The sequence below is a fragment of the Rhinoderma darwinii genome, chromosome 7 (genome assembly GCF_050947455.1).
Source record: "Rhinoderma darwinii isolate aRhiDar2 chromosome 7, aRhiDar2.hap1, whole genome shotgun sequence".
Classification (NCBI taxonomy): Eukaryota; Metazoa; Chordata; class Amphibia; order Anura; family Rhinodermatidae; genus Rhinoderma; species Rhinoderma darwinii.
The window spans coordinates 56,185,581-56,201,413 of NC_134693.1; the positions used below are offsets into that span (position 1 = coordinate 56,185,581).

General features: G+C 43.1%; 1 protein-coding gene across 3 annotated transcripts in view; it reads left to right on the forward strand.

Moving 5' to 3' along the window:
- Window positions 1-15,833, forward strand: part of CLCC1 (chloride channel CLIC like 1) — a 46,490-nt gene that overhangs the window by 21,282 nt on the left and 9,375 nt on the right. For all 3 annotated transcript variants that reach the window (XM_075833401.1, XM_075833399.1, XM_075833400.1), the window contains exons 4-7: window positions 2,156-2,266; window positions 4,915-5,139; window positions 11,154-11,294; window positions 13,268-13,361. In XM_075833401.1, the coding sequence (XP_075689516.1) occupies window positions 2,156-2,266; window positions 4,915-5,139; window positions 11,154-11,294; window positions 13,268-13,361 (571 nt within the window). The remainder of the gene's footprint in view (window positions 1-2,155; window positions 2,267-4,914; window positions 5,140-11,153; window positions 11,295-13,267; window positions 13,362-15,833) is intronic.

Below are 15,833 nucleotides of genomic sequence, written 5' to 3' on the forward strand. Positions count from 1 at the left end.
AGCCCCTGACATCACTGGGGCAGCCTCTACAGAGGGCACTGGGGCAGCCTTTACAGGGGGCACTGGGGCAGCCTCTACAGAGGGCACTGGGGCAGCCTCTACAGAGGGCACTGGGGCAGCCTCTACAGAGGGCACTGGGGCAGCCTCTACAGAGGGCACTGGGGCAGCCTCTACAGAGGGCACTGGGGCAGCCTCTACAGAGGGCACTGGGGCAGCCTCTACAGAGGGCACTGGGGCAGCCTCTACAGAGGGCACTGTGGCAGCCTCTACAGAGGGCACTGTGGCAGCCTCTACAGAGGGCACTGTGGCAGCCTCTACAGAGGGCACTGTGGCAGCCTCTACAGAGGGCACTGTGGCAGCCTCTACAGAGGGCACTGTGGCAGCCTCTACAGAGGGCACTGTGGCAGCCTCTACAGAGGGCACTGTGGCAGCCTCTACAGAGGGCACTGTGGCAGCCTCTACAGAGGGCACTGTGGCAGCCTCTACAGAGGGCACTGTGGCGTTATCTACAAGTGGGTGTGTGACAGTATCTGAAGAGGACACTGGCCTTATCTACAGAGGGCACTGTGGCCTTATCTACAGAGGGCACTGTGGCCTTATCTACAGAGGGCACTGTGGCCTTATCTACAGAGGGCACTGTGGCCTTATCTACAGAGGGCACTGTGGCCTTATCTACAGAGGGCACTGTGGCCTTATCTAGGGGTGTGTTGCATTATCCACAGAGGGCACTGCGGCAGCATCCACAGAGGGCACTGCGGCACTATCTAAAAAGGGGCTGCCCAATCTTGACATGTGTGCTAACTGAGCCGCCGGACTGCATTTAGCGACACTTAAACTGGAAAGCTGGATTGTTGAAATAAGCACTTGGAGAAATATTTCAAATTTTAAACCTAGCGCTATTATTATAGTAATGTAGTGTTATAGTAGTTCAAATAACTAATTGATTAACAATAATTTAGTATTGTATCAAATTTGAAAGTAATGCGGCCCGTCAACTTCCCATTTTTTTCTATATGCGGCCCACTTACCCGGCCGAGTTTGAGACCCCTGCCTTAAAGAGTGGCCTATCTCCTTCATAATGTGATCGGCGCTGTAATGTAGATAACAACAGTGGTTTTTATTTTTAAAAACTATCATTTTTTAGCAAGTTATGAACAATTTTAGATGTATGCTAATTAGTTTCTTAATAGACAACTAGGCGTGTTTTTACTTTTTTACGGACTGGGCGTTGTAAAGGGAAGTGTATGTCGCTGACCAATCAGCGTCATACTCTTCTCATTGTTCCAGCCCAGCTTCTTTCACTGCACATTGTGATCTCGCGAGATCACGCTGTGCTGTCACATACTCCCACAGTAATTTTATCGTAGTGTCTTGAGAGTGAATAGTCATTGCCTCCAGTCAGGTAGCGATTTCTATTCATACACCCGACACTTCGGTAACGTTTCTGTGGGACTTACTCACAGCACGCTGTGCTGTCATTTGTGTTCAGCTGTACTCAGCACAGCGTGATCTCGCGAGATCACGCTGTACAGTAATTACAGCTAACAATGAATGGAGAGATGTGTATGACGCTGATTGGTCAGCGTCATACACTTCTATTCACAACACCCAGTTGGTAAAAAGTAAAAACACGCCCTGTTGTCTATTAAGAAACAAATTAGCATAAATTGAAAATTGTTCATAACTTGGTCAAAAATTATAATTTTTCAAAATAAAAAAACTCTGTTGTTATCTACATTACAGCGCCGATCAGATTATGTTGGAGATAGGGCATTTATAATCTGGTGACAGAGCCTTTTTAAGACTCATGTACACGACCATAGCTGTGTGTACGGTCTGTGATTACGGCACGGATGGCCCGAGGTGTGTCATCCGCAGGCAGTCCATAATCACGGACCGTGCACATACAAGAGTGCATTGAGCCCGGAAACATCAGTTGTGTGCATCTGCCCATAGGATATAATCTGCCCTATACTATCTGCAATTACAGCTCCTCAATTGCGGATTGTATGCAAATCACAGTTGTGTGCATGGGGCCTAAGTCTGTCTACAACTGTCTTTCCAATTGCTCATTCAATACAGCCTGTATCAGTACAGAACACCTAGAAAATCCATAGGGCAACATCTTCTCCGTTCATTTGTTGTTTTTTTTCAGAGTGAAGAACACAAACACAAAGAAGACATAAAATTACCAGAGAGCAACAGTAACCCAGTTTTCAGACGCTATCTGCGCAAGATTCTAAACGAGGCTGAACGTTTTGGGCTTGTAAGTAGTACTGAAGGACTGTTTTTGTTTGTTTGTGTGTGTATATGTGTGTGTGTGTGTGTGTGTGTGTGTGTGTATATATATATATATATATATATGTATATATATATATATATATATATCTCAACCTGCCACTTTATTACAAACACTGCTCGGTGCAGAAATAGAGGTTGCTCACCAACTCATGGGGTCAGGTATAGGATGTGCGGAATAAATAATAAGAGAGTGTATATCATAGTCATGCTAAACACAGATTGTTTGTCAGTGGATTCAGGGCCATGCCTGGGACTGTATAAAAAGAAATATGCCAGAAAAGTGGTTTACAATGCACTGAAAAAGTGGCCTGCACAACATTTATGAACCGCTTGTACCATTTTGCAATGGCTAGGACAATTTTAGAAAATATTGCATATATGAGTATAGCCAAAGGTTGCGTGAATATTATTATGGGCTATTAGCACAAATACTGGATTACGTGTACGTCAGCCATGAGATGGCACAAGGAAGAAAAAGGGTGCCCAGCTGTGCCAAGTTCATTATGTCATGCTCTCCTTTTTGATAAATTAGGTGCAATTTGTGCCATTTCTTTCACCTTCTAAATGAATTGTGACGTATACTTTATCACACTATTTCTTAAATGAGGTTTTCCGGAAACCATATTGATGGTCTATCCTTAGAATAGGCCATTAATGTATAATGGGTGGGGTTCTGACCCCCAGGTCTCCCCTGATCAGCAAAACAAAGGGGCCATGGCTCTCTCTGGATACTCGTCTACATCCAGGTATGGTGGCTCATTTAAGACCTTTAGGGTATGTGCACACGCTTAAACAAAAACGTCTGAAAATACGGAGCTGTATTCAAGGGAAAATCGCTCCTGATTTTCAGCAACTCCCGTTTTTTGCTGCATTTTTTCACGGACGTTTTTTGAGCTATGTTTCTAGAGAGTCAATGAAAAACTGCTCCAAAAACTACTCAAGAAATGACATGCACTTCTTCTTTTTCGTGGGCGTTTTTTTACGCGGCCTTTTTTCAAAATGGGCACATAAAAAAACGGCCAGTCGGAACAGAACGCCGTTTTTCCCATTGAAATCAATGGACAGATGTTTGGAGGCGTTCTGCTTCCGAAAATAAGCCGTGTGCACATACCCTCATATTTCTTTCTTTCGTCATACTATCCTTTTCAGAAAATGTCAAAATTCTCTCTGCTCTCTTTAACCCCTTAATGACCAGGCCATTTTGCACGTTAATGACTAAAGATTATTTTTTGTTTTCTCATGGTCCCAATTCCAACAGTCGTAACTTTTTTTTTATTTTTTTTTTATTCCGTCGACATAGCCGTATAAGGGCTTGTTTTTTTGCGGGACGAGTTGTATTTTGCAATTGCACCATTTTTGGATGCATATAATATATCGATTAACTTTTATTAACTTTATTTTATTGAAACGAAGCAGCTATTCCAGCATTGTTTTTCACGTTATAAATTTACGCGGTTCACTATGCGGCATAAATAACGTTACCTTTATTCTATGGGTCGCCACGATTACAGGGATACCAAATATGTAAAGGTTTTATATGTTTTCCAATGTTTGCATAATAAAAACCTTTTTAGACAAAAATTTACTGTTTTTGCATCACCACATTTCAAGAGCCGTAACTTCTTTATTTTTCCGTCATTGTGACCGTATGTGGGCTTGATTTTTTTGGGGCAAGGTGTGGTCTTCATTCGTAGTATTCTGGGGTATACGGAACTTATTTATTAACTTTTACTTTTATTTTTTATTGGGGGGATGGGAGATAAAAAATAATTTTGCCATTGTTTTTTGTTTTGTTTTTTGGACGTCGTTCATCCGGCGGTTTAATTAGTGTGTTAATTTTATTGTTCCAGTCGTTACGATCACGGCGATACCTTAGATGTGTATGCGTTATTTGTTTTGACACTTTTACTAAATAAAACCACTTTTTGGGGAAAAAAGCAGTTTTATTTTACTTTTACTGTAAAAAATGTTTTCATAAACTTTATTTAACTATTTGACTTTTTTTTTTTTTTTGTCCCACTAGGGGACTTTACTTTGCGATCTTTAGATCGCAGATATAATGCTTTGGTATACTTAATATACCAAAGCATTATTGCCTGTCAGTGTAAAACTGACAGGCAATCTATTAGGCCATGCCGCCAAAGGCAGACCGCGGGACTTTGTTAGGCCCCCGGCTGCCATGGAAACCCGACAAGGCCCCGCGATTTCTTTGCGGTGGCGCCGATGGGGTGACAGAGCTCCCTCCCTCTGTCAAACACATTAGATGCCGCTGTCGCTATTGACAGTGGCATCTAATGGGTTAAACTGCCGGAATCTGAGCGCGCTTCGATTCCAGCAGTTGGGGCAGGAGTCAGGCTGTGTATAACAGCTGTGATCCTGCCACTGATCTTGTGGGTACACTGGCAGTACCCTCGCGATCAGAGGACTGATATATCTGTCCTTATGTGGGAACTAGCACCTGCATAGGACAGATATATCCGTCGTTAAGGTGTCAATGTACCCTAGGAATATGTTTTGTAAATTATTGCATTGGGAGAACCTAAATAGAATCTTAGACTGGACCTAAACAATGGGTAATTTTTATATTGAATGACTCTTTCGTTTGTTCCTCAGCCAGAAGACTCTAGTTCTGAAGTCTACTATAATGCGGAGATGGTCCTTTCAAAACAGATGGTTATTGAGATTCAGAAATTCATTGATGATGAAGACTGGAATCTAGGATCTCTTGAAGATGCTTTGATGAGGACATTAGTAAAATTTAGATTTCATAATGTGAAAGAATGGTGGACGGGGATATTTGAGGACTATCTTGGAATTGATTTTGGCACCACTTTTAAGGTAACACAGTAGTGGAATTCTGTTTATGAAAAGAATGCATAAGATTGTGTTATAAAAAATACATAATACACCATGAATATGATACATACCATGTGCAATAAAAAAAATCACAATATAAATCAATTCCAATACAATAATAAGTAAATCAAGAACAGTGTATAAAAATAATTGCAAGATAGAAATAACTTATGCAGGAATATCACTCCATCAGAAAGTATGAGCTAGCTTCCTCCATACTCTACTGCGCAAGTTCAGTGTTTCTATCAGTGAATATTCACGATGTACAGTACCTTGCAAAAGTTTTAGGCAGTTGTGGAAAAATGCTGCAAAGTGAGAATGCTTTAAAAAATAGAAGTATTAATAGTTTTTTTTTATCAATTGAAATACAAAGTGAATGAACAGTAAAGAAATCTAAATCAAATCAATATTTGGTGTGACCACCCTTTGCCTTCAAAACAGCATGACTTCTTCTAGGTACACTTGCACATAGTTTTCAAAAGAACTCAGCAGGGAGGTTGTTTCTAACATCCTGGAGAACTAACCACAGATCTTCTGTAGATGTAAAGTTCCTCAAATCCTTCTGTCTCGTCATGTAATCTCAGACAGAATCGATGATGATGATGACATCATCAGGGCTCTGTGGGGGCCATATAACTTCCAGGGTTCCTTGTTTTTTTTAAGTTGAAGATAGTTCTTCATGAAATTGGCTGTATGTTTGGGGTTGTTGTATTGCTGCAGAATGAATTTGGAGACAATCACTTGCATCCCTGATGGGATTGCATGATGGATAAGTGTCTGCTTGTATTTCTTAGCATTGAGGATACCGTTAATCTTGAGAAAATCCCCCAACTCCATTTGCTAAATTGCAGCCCCAAGGAACCTCCACCATGCTTCACCGTTGTCTGCAGGTTCTCATTATTGTACCGCTCTCCAGCCCTTCGGCGAACAAACTGCCCTCTGTAACGGCTAAATATTTAAACTTTTGATTCATCAGTCCAGAGCACCTGCTGCCATTTTTCTGCACCCTAGTTCCTATGTTTTCGTGCATAGTTGAGTCGCTTGGCCTTGTTTCCATGTCGAAGGTATGGTTTTTCGGCTGCAATTCTTCCATGAAGACCACTTCTGGTCAGACTTCTTCGAATGTTACTATCAGAGTTTGATCAATCCCTTCTCCAAAGTCTGTATATCAAGGCAACAGCACATAACGATTTCTCTGTCTATCCACCACGTGTTCACATGTTTCGGCTCTAACTAGAGCCTTCCTCAAGCCGACTGTGGTGACTAAACGTAGTAATCCTTGTAGCGTCCATGGCCGCGGGCCGTCGGGTTTACTCGCCGCCCGCCGCCATGTGTCAGTGAGCGCTGGCTCGCATCTCCTTCCTAGGAGACGCCAGCGTTCACTTCCGCTCCGGTCCGCTATGTCCCGTAGGATGCGCACATGTGGACAATCATCATCATCAACTGCACATGATTTCCTGGACTATCAGAAAGGGCCCTGGTGTATCCCATGTCAGCCTTGCAAATGGTCCCTTAGTGTTATCCCATTCCAGTTGTTACCCGTGCCCTGTTACCTGTATCCTGAATCCTGTGCTGTGTTCTTGTTCCTGAGCCTATTAGTGTTGGAGTCGTGTCCTACTGCACCTGCTGTCGTTTGCCACGTCCAGTGTGTTCTGCCACGTCCATTGTCTTCTGCCACGTCCATTGTCTTCTGCCACGTCCATTGTCGTCTTCCACGACCAGTGTCCTGTCACGTCTATTATTGTCTATCGCAACCTGCTGCACCCACCTCCATCCGTGCTGAAGCCACAGCCACTGTCTGGACTAGTTCAGGTACCAGTGTGTTACGAACTGCTATACACTATTGTATAGACTGTGACTAGGCCAGCTGCCTCTTCGCTACGGCGGAGCGGCCTAGTGGGTCCACGTACCCTGTGACCGTGACAGTAAGCTCAGGCCATGGAACCCGCTGGCTAGCCCAAGACCACAGTCCAGAAGATACAGACGGAGATGAATGACCTACTCACACGTCCGTATCACCTCCTTGAGGCTGTAAATTCTATCATGGCCCGATAGCTGGATCAACTCACTGTTCCACCTCCGGTTCTTCCTCTAGAGCCTGTTGCTATGCCACGGCCCGTTGCTACTCCCATTTGTTCCGGATCCAGTTCCACTGCCTCTTGCTCCTCGCTATGACGGTGATCCCAGAGCCTGTAGAGGATTTATTAACCAATGCACAGTTCATTTTAGGCTACGTGCTCATCTTTTCCCCTCCGAGGAGGCCAAAGTAGCGTTTATCTCCCTCCCTCCTCGCTGGCAAGGACCTCGCATAGGCGAACCCAATCTTGGAACAACAAGGACCTGTATTCTCGGACCTAGCCTTTTTCCTGCAGTTTTTTCGTGCCATGTTCGAGGAGTTGGGCCGAACATCTTCTGCCGCTGCCACTCTGTTGACCCTCAAGCAAGAAGGTTCCACAGTAGGGGGACTATTCTATCTCTTCCGTAACCTGGCATGGAACAATGAGGCACAGGTGGCGACCTTTTGGCAGGGACTGTCCTCTCACATAAAGGACGAACTGGCGGCCCGCGACCTTCCTTCTACCTTGGATACCCTCATCCTGTTAGCCACTCGGGTTGACATGAGGATCTGAGAGCGCACTCAAGAGGTTCGACAGGAGAGCCGGGGTCACAGACCAGCACCCTAGATCCAGAGACCACTATTGCCTTCCCCTAGTGCACTACCGGAAGAATCCATGCAGGTAGACAGAGTCCGGTTGTCCGAAAAAGAGAAGCAGCGCAGATGCTCCTCTAGATTATGTATGTATTGTGGCCTTAAGGGTCATTTTGTGCTCCAATGCCCACAGAAACCGGGAAACTCCAGCATCTAGGGTTGGTTGGAGAGGCAACTCTAGGTGGGACGTCTTCAAACGTCAAAACCTCTTCCAAATTATCGATGCCTGTGGCTATCGTCTCCGGAGAGATGTCTCATCCCTTCTCTGCCTATCTTGACCCCGGAGCAGCTGCTAATTTCATCCAGCATGATCTAGTGGATCGTTTACATCTACCCACAGTTCTTCTGGAAAGACCCCTGGCTGTTGCCTCTGTGAATGGTCTACCATTGCCCGACCCGATTGTGTTCATCACGGAACCATTGACACTACAAGTCGGAGCTCTTCACTTGGAACAGATCGCCTTCTTCCTTGTACTACCCAAGGCTATCAATCCTATCCTGCTGGGTCTGCCATGGCTTCGCCTACACGCTCCGGTTCTTGACTGGAGTTCTGGAGAAATTCTTCAATGGGGTCCCAGATGCCATTGCCTGTCATGAGTTCGTCCTATTCTGCCCCCTCTGCCTCAGTCACTCTCTCGATCTACCATCTCGGTATGCTAGTTTTGCGGATGTCTTCAGCAAGTGAGAGGCTGAGACGTTGCCTCCACATCGGAATTCTGACTGCCCCATTGAACTGGTTCCAAAACTTCTCTTCCCCATGGACGGATATATCCTCTCTCCTTGCCAGAGACTTTATCCATATCGGCCTATATCAAGGAGAATTTGAAGGGTTTGGGTCGGGTTCTTCTTCGTTAAGAAAAGAGACTGATCTCTTTGACCCTGCATTGACTACCATGGTCTCAACCAGATCACAGTCAAGAACAAATACCGGTTGCCACTTATATCCGAACTGTTTGACCGTATATGAGGAGCCAGGATTTTTTCAAAATTAGACTTGCGTGGGGCTTATAATTTCATCTGAACCCATCAAGGGGACGAGTGGAAGACGGCGTTCAACACCCGAGACGGGCACTACGAATACCTGGTGATGCCCTTCGCCTCTGCCTGTCCCCAATGCCCCCCGGCAGCACATTGCATTGGACTTTGTCACAGACCTTCCTCCCTCAGCAGGAAGCAACACTGTCTAGGTGGTGGTGGACCGGTTCTCGAAGATGGCACATTTTATTCCGCTGACCGGCCTGCCTCCTGCTCCCCAAATGGCGAGTCTCTTCATTCAGCACATCTTCCGCTTGCATGGCTTGCCCCTTCACATTGTGTCCGATCGGGGGGGTTCAATTTACCTCAAAATTCTGGGGAGCCCTCTGTAAACTCCTGGATGTGAGATTGGACTTTTCCTCAGCCTATCAACCCCAGTCCAATGGGCAAGTCGAGAGGATCAACCAGGTCATGGAGAATTATCTCCGCCACCTCATCTCCTTGTAGCATGATAACTGGGTACAGCTTCTTCCATGGGCCGAGTTCTCGTATAACAATCACACAAGTGAGTTCACCACTTCCACACCGTTTTACATTGGGTATAGTCAACATCCTAGAGTCCCTCTTCCTGTGTCGACTACATCTCAGGTACCCGCTGTTGACTTTGCATTTGGGGAAGAGAGCCGCCTCAGTATCTTCCAGGTACCAAAGTCTGTCTGTTCTCACGGAACATTCGTTTAAAGGTGCCTTCATACAAGGTTGCTCCCAGGCTCCTCAGCCCATTTGAGATTTTGCAACAGATGAACCCTGTCTCCTATAAGCTGCGGCTGCCTCCTACCCTCAGAATCTCCAACTCCTTTCATGTGCTACAAACATCATAGAGCAAAGTAACGGCACTAGGACTTCAAGATTGATGAAAAAGGGTGGATTTATTCACCTCAAGTGAGCAGCGACATTTCGGTCCGTCACAGCTTGAGAAAGGTTCTGTGACGGACCGAAACGTTGCTGCTCACTTGAGGTGAATAAATCCACCCTTTTTCATCAATCTTGAAGCACTGGTGCCGTTACTTTGCTCTATGGTGTTTGTATATTTCAAGTTGGGGAACTGATTCATCCTCTAGTAAACGTGTACGTGGCCTAATATATGTTTCTTTGGAGTGCTGTGTTCATTTGCAATTGGAATATATATATATATATATATATATATATATATATATATATATATATATATATATATATATATAAATTTTGTTTATTAGAACCTTGGCAGTATAATATAAAGAATTGACATTAAAGTGTAGCTAAACGTTCGACAAACTTCTGACATGTCATAGTGACTGAGACCCCCACCAATTGCTAGAACGAAGCAGCTGAAGCACTCGGGTGAGAGCTCAGCCGCTTCATGTCTGCTCGGCTTTTTCCGGAAATAAATGTATCGGTGTACGGACTCAATAGAAAGTCTATGAGCCGAACAGACACGAAGCGGCTGAGCGCTTCAGCTGCTTTGGTCTATCGATTTCTTGGGGGTCTCCGTGCTCGGACCCCCACCAATCCTAACTTCTGACATGTCACTATGACATGTCAGAAGTTTGTCAAACGTTTAGCTACGCTTTAAGCTTTGTATTACAGCATCTTTTTACTTATTATAATATTATTATTATTATTATTATTAGATTCTTTTTCACAGATTTCAATTCTCCAAGCTGTCTCAGAAACCGATATAACTAAGGAAAGACTGAATATTTAAAAACGATCTTTCACCAGATCTGATGAACATGGTGTACTTATCTTGAAAATTCTTGTAAAAATGGCTTGATAATCCTATATCAAAATGTTCCCGTCTGATATTAGAATGAATCCTGGACTCGTATATTGTTTTTTTTTTATACCAGGCTGGAAATCTTTGAGAAAATATTATATAGCCATTCAGACATGGTTTTTGAAAGTCTAAAAGTTGTATTTAATAATGTATTCAGTTTTGATTGTTAAATCTGGTGACAAATCCTCTTTAAAAACTAGACTCCATGACAACCCATATGAAGTTACTAAATGATGATCTATGGTAGTTTCAGACCATGTGTTAACCAACACTACATCTCCTTCCATCACACATACAGAGAAGGAGCGCTAGAGACTGATATATTTCTTATCCTGCAATGTTTAATTGGGTTTGACAATTTTTTTATATATTTTTTTTCTATGAGATGCTACATATCAACTGTTTAAAAAAAATAAATCCAGAAAGATGTCTTCTAGCATCAAGTGTTTGGATGTCTTTTGTAATCCTACCTTCGTGATTACTTTTCAACAGATTCTCCTGTGTGTTACATGCGTTGTATCAATCATAGCGACAGAGCTTTGGTCGCGGATTGGATGGTTTACACAGATAAAAAGACTCTGTGTACTAAGCTTTATTGTCAGTGTGGCTTGGAACTGGATGTATTTATACAAGGTAAGCTCTAAGAAGGGAAGGGACTTGTTTAGCGCATATGTGCAACACTAAAAATCTATTAACCATATAACTGTAATACATCAAGACTTTAAACGCAGTGACTAAAATGTACGTTTTCTTACAAGTAATACCAAGCTCTGTGTACAGTATTCAGGGTGCAGCACTCGTTTGAAGTCGGAAGCCGTAAAAGGGCTGCAATAGAAGTCCATGAGGCCTCTATTGTACCTCTTTAACCCCTTAGTGATGAGCCCATTTTAGGCCCTAATGACCAAGCTATTTTATTCGTTTTTCTATAGTTGCATTCAAAGAGCTATAACTTTTTTTTTTTTTTTGTCTACATAGCTGTATGAGGACTTGTTTATTGCGGGATTAGTTGTACTTTTTAATAGCACCATTTTAGGGTACATATAATTTTTTTATTAACTTTATTTGGGGGGGATTATAAAAAAAAACTGAAATTCCACCATTGTTCTATGCGTTTTTAAATTGACGTCGTTCACTGTGCGGCGTAAATAACATGTTACCTTTATTCTATGGGTCGGTACGATTACGGCGATACCACATATGTAGAGGTTTTTTATGTTTTACGACTTTTGCACAATAAAAACACTTTTGAACTAAAATTATTTGTTTTTGCATCGTTGCTTTCCAAGAGCTGTAACTTTTTTATTTTTTCATCAATGTAGTGATTTTTTTGGGCTTGTTTTCTGCGGGATGAGACGTAGTTTTGATTGGTACTGTTTTGGGGTGTATGGGACTTATTGATTCATTTTTATTCTAACTTTTTTGGGGGGTAATGGAAAAAAATTGCAATTTCGCCATTGTTTTTTGCGTTTTTTTCTTTACGGTGTTCACCTTGCAGTTTAAATTACATATTAACTTTATTAATTGAGTTATTACGGTCGCGACGATACCATATATGTGTACTTTTATTTATTTTTTACACTTTTACTAAATAAAACCACTTTTTATGGAAAAAAAATGGTTTTATTTATTTTTTTACTGTCATTTTTATTATTAATCTTTATTTCATTAGTCCCACTAGGGGACTTTACTGTGCGATCTTCAGATCGCTGCTATAATGCTTTGGTATACTTCGTATACCAGAGCATTATTGCCTGTCAGTGTAAATCTGACAGGCAATCTATTAGGACAAGCCTCCGGCGCGTCCTAATAGGCATATGTCCAGGGCAGACCTGGGGGCTTTTATCAAGCCCCCGGCTGCCATGACACCCCATCGGAGACCCGCGATTGCATTTGCGGGCCGCCGATGGGTGACAGAGGGAGCTCACTCCCTCTATAAACAAGTTAAATGCCGCGGTCGCTATTGACGGCGGCATTTAACAGGTTAAACGGACGCGATCGAAGTAAACTTCGATCGCGGGTGTTGGAGCAGGAGCCCAGCTGTCATCAGACAGCTGAGCCCCGGCTCCAGCCTGTACGGGAGACCCGTGCAGGACTTAGACTAGGCTCACGTGAAAAAGCGCTGGCCTAGCCTAAGGCCCCTTAGTGACTCACGTGAAAAGGCGTATTGGTGGTCACTAAGGGGTTAAGCCTCCCATTTCATACAAAGTCATAGAGTGATTTTTCTATCGAGATTCCGTACAAATCTGATAGAAAAGAAATCATGCCATTTTCCGTTAGACTCAATGGGAGGAATTATATTATTCTTTCGCAAATGCCTCAAAAGTTGCAATTTGCGCTGAGAAATCCACGGCTCAACAAATTTTTCAGCGCAAATCTAATCTGGCTTGAAGCTGGAGTAAATTAGCCTTTCTGGCGCACGAACAGCCAGAAATGCATTTCATTTATTAAGAGGTGCACCTAATAAATTAGGCACATCTTACTCCAGCACTTTTTAGATTAAGACTGGCATCTTAATAAATCCCCCATATGTAGGGAGGTATTCTCTAGAAGAACAGAAATCAATGGCAGTTCTATAATTGATTGTAAGGTTCCATCTTCATTTTCAGGTTGCTTTTGCAGAACGGCAGGCAGAACTAGCAAAGCTGCATAAGTTTGATGGCAACTGTGGTGAGAAAATAAGCTGGTCTGAAAGTCTGATTGGTAAGGCAATAAAAATGTATCCACCGAACCCATCGGCTTGTTTTTTTATTAATAACAAACATGCTTTTAAAAAAAAATATTGGGACCCGCATCTATCTGACATTTATGACATAGCCTGTGGATATGTCATAAATCTCTCTGATGGTAGAACCCCTTTAACAAAGGCAGAGAGAAGGCAGGCCTGGGGGCCTTCATTAAGCCCCTGGGCTGCCAAGACCTCCATCGGCACCGCACGATCGCATCGCGTGTTGGCAGATGGGCTGTCGGACGGAGCCGCCCACTCTTTCTAATGCCTTCGATGCTGTAATACACTGCTGACACCCGCATCGTATAGAGTGGTCTCAGCGCATGAGCTTGCTCCATACATCACCCCCCTCCACAGGACGTGCTATTAAGTCGTGATGCGCAAAGGGGGTTAAGAACTCGTGGGTGTAACCAATCTGGTCCCGGTGCCTTGTTCACATTTATTTTATTTAACTTAGCTTGGGCCATCTCTACATTCATCCAATTCAGTATATTAATTGATGTATTAGCAGCACTGGCACCAGCTACATCAGCTGCTCTTTCTTCTGTTGTATACACAGAGCTAAAGAACCCATTTAGTAACTCTGCCTTCTCTTGATCCCCTGTGACCAACTCCCCATTACCACTATTTAGGGCTCCTACATGTTCAGACCTTGGCTTTTTTGCATTTATATACGTGAAGAATTTTTTGGGATTTATTTTGCTATCCTTGGCCACCTGCCTTTCGTTTTGTATTTTTGCTGATTTTATTACATTACATGTGCAGTTGAGTGTAGCATGTTATAGGCAGGGCTTCACAAATCCTGTCTCACGTAAAATTGTTTTTCTAACTCCATCCTTTATTTACATATCGGTGCCGTTATAATTGGTGCCCGAGATGTAAATAAGCCCCTGAACTGTCAATAGAGTGTTTCTAACTAACTAAAAGGCAAGGGGGCGTGATGTCTTCGCTCTGACACTGTCCAATCAGCTGCAGACAGTGTCAGGGCGGCTTGCGCTGTGTTCCCTCCCATGAGAACACACACAAACTTGGTGGTTGTTCTGCAGATAGAGCGCGCGCGCCCTCACGCATGCGTGCACGGTCGTTCGCATGCACATTCACGGATGTAAGTAGATCTCCTCGTCTCCTCTTCTTCTCCTCGTCTCTGCTTCTCCTCTTCGTCTCTTCTCGATCCGTGGCGGCGGGAGTGGTGACATCGATGTGCGCGCGAACAGCTCTCTAAGCTTTTTGTAATTTTTCAAGGGCGAGAGCTGTACCCTCAGATATATATTTTTCAAATGCCCTTTTTTTTTGTCATGTATTGCCCTTTTTACAGAAGGTGTAAGCCATGTGGGGTTAAGTTTTAGTCGTTTATACTTGTTGCCTAAAGGAATACATTTTGCACTATAATTATACAAAGTGGATTTTAAGATCTCCCATTTATCATTTGTACCATTATTTGACATTAGTTCTTCCCAGTCTATATCCTGAATTAGCTTTCTTAAAATTAAATGTTTTTGCTCTCCCAGCCTGTGTTTGTTTTTTACAGTATAGGTAAAATGTTACTATATTGTGATGAGTTACCGAGGTTTTCACGAACATTGACATTCCCAACAAGCTCTGCATTATTAGAAATGACCAGATCCAACAGAGCTTCACCTCTAGACGGGTCTTCCACACACTGGGCCATATAATTTTCCTGCAACAGGTTGAAGAAATTTCTCCCCTTCACAGCTTTAGCCGAACCATGACGCCAATTAATAGCCCGGTAATTAAAATCTCCCATTATCACTACAGTACTCGCCTGTGCAGCCCGCTCCATCTGTTTATATAAATGAACTTCTATCTCTTCAGTTATATTGGGGGTTCTATAGATTAAACCAAAAATATTTTTTTTCAGTATTTACCTCCCTTTGTAATTCCACCCACAACGTTTCAACCTCCTCACATTCTTGACCCACTATTGTGTTTCACTCGCCTTCATATCGCTTCTCACATACAGACATACACCACCACCTTTCCTATTTGCCCGGTCTTTCCGAAACAGTGTAAAACCCTGTAGATTCACAGCCCGGTCATGAGAAGAGTCCAGCCATGTTTCAGCAACACCAACTGTATCAATATGTTCCTCCAGTACCAAGGCCTCCAGCTCCCCCATTAACGAGCGCAGCGTCCCCTTCAAAACAGCTGATAGGCAGGGGTGCCGAGAGTTGGACCCCCACCGATGGGATGTTGATGGTCTATCGTTGGGATAAGCTATCAATTTCTTCTTACTGGACAACCCCACTAAAGATCATAAAACCACTTTAAGTAGGGGTGACTATCAGTTATAGTATGGAATAAAGAAATTATTTAATTTGTATACAGAGGTAATGTTGTTCTGTATATATGTGCACAATAGGTGAAGTAAAAAAATTGTACACAATTGGCAATGCATTATTAATATTTTATATCAGTATAGTCTGAAG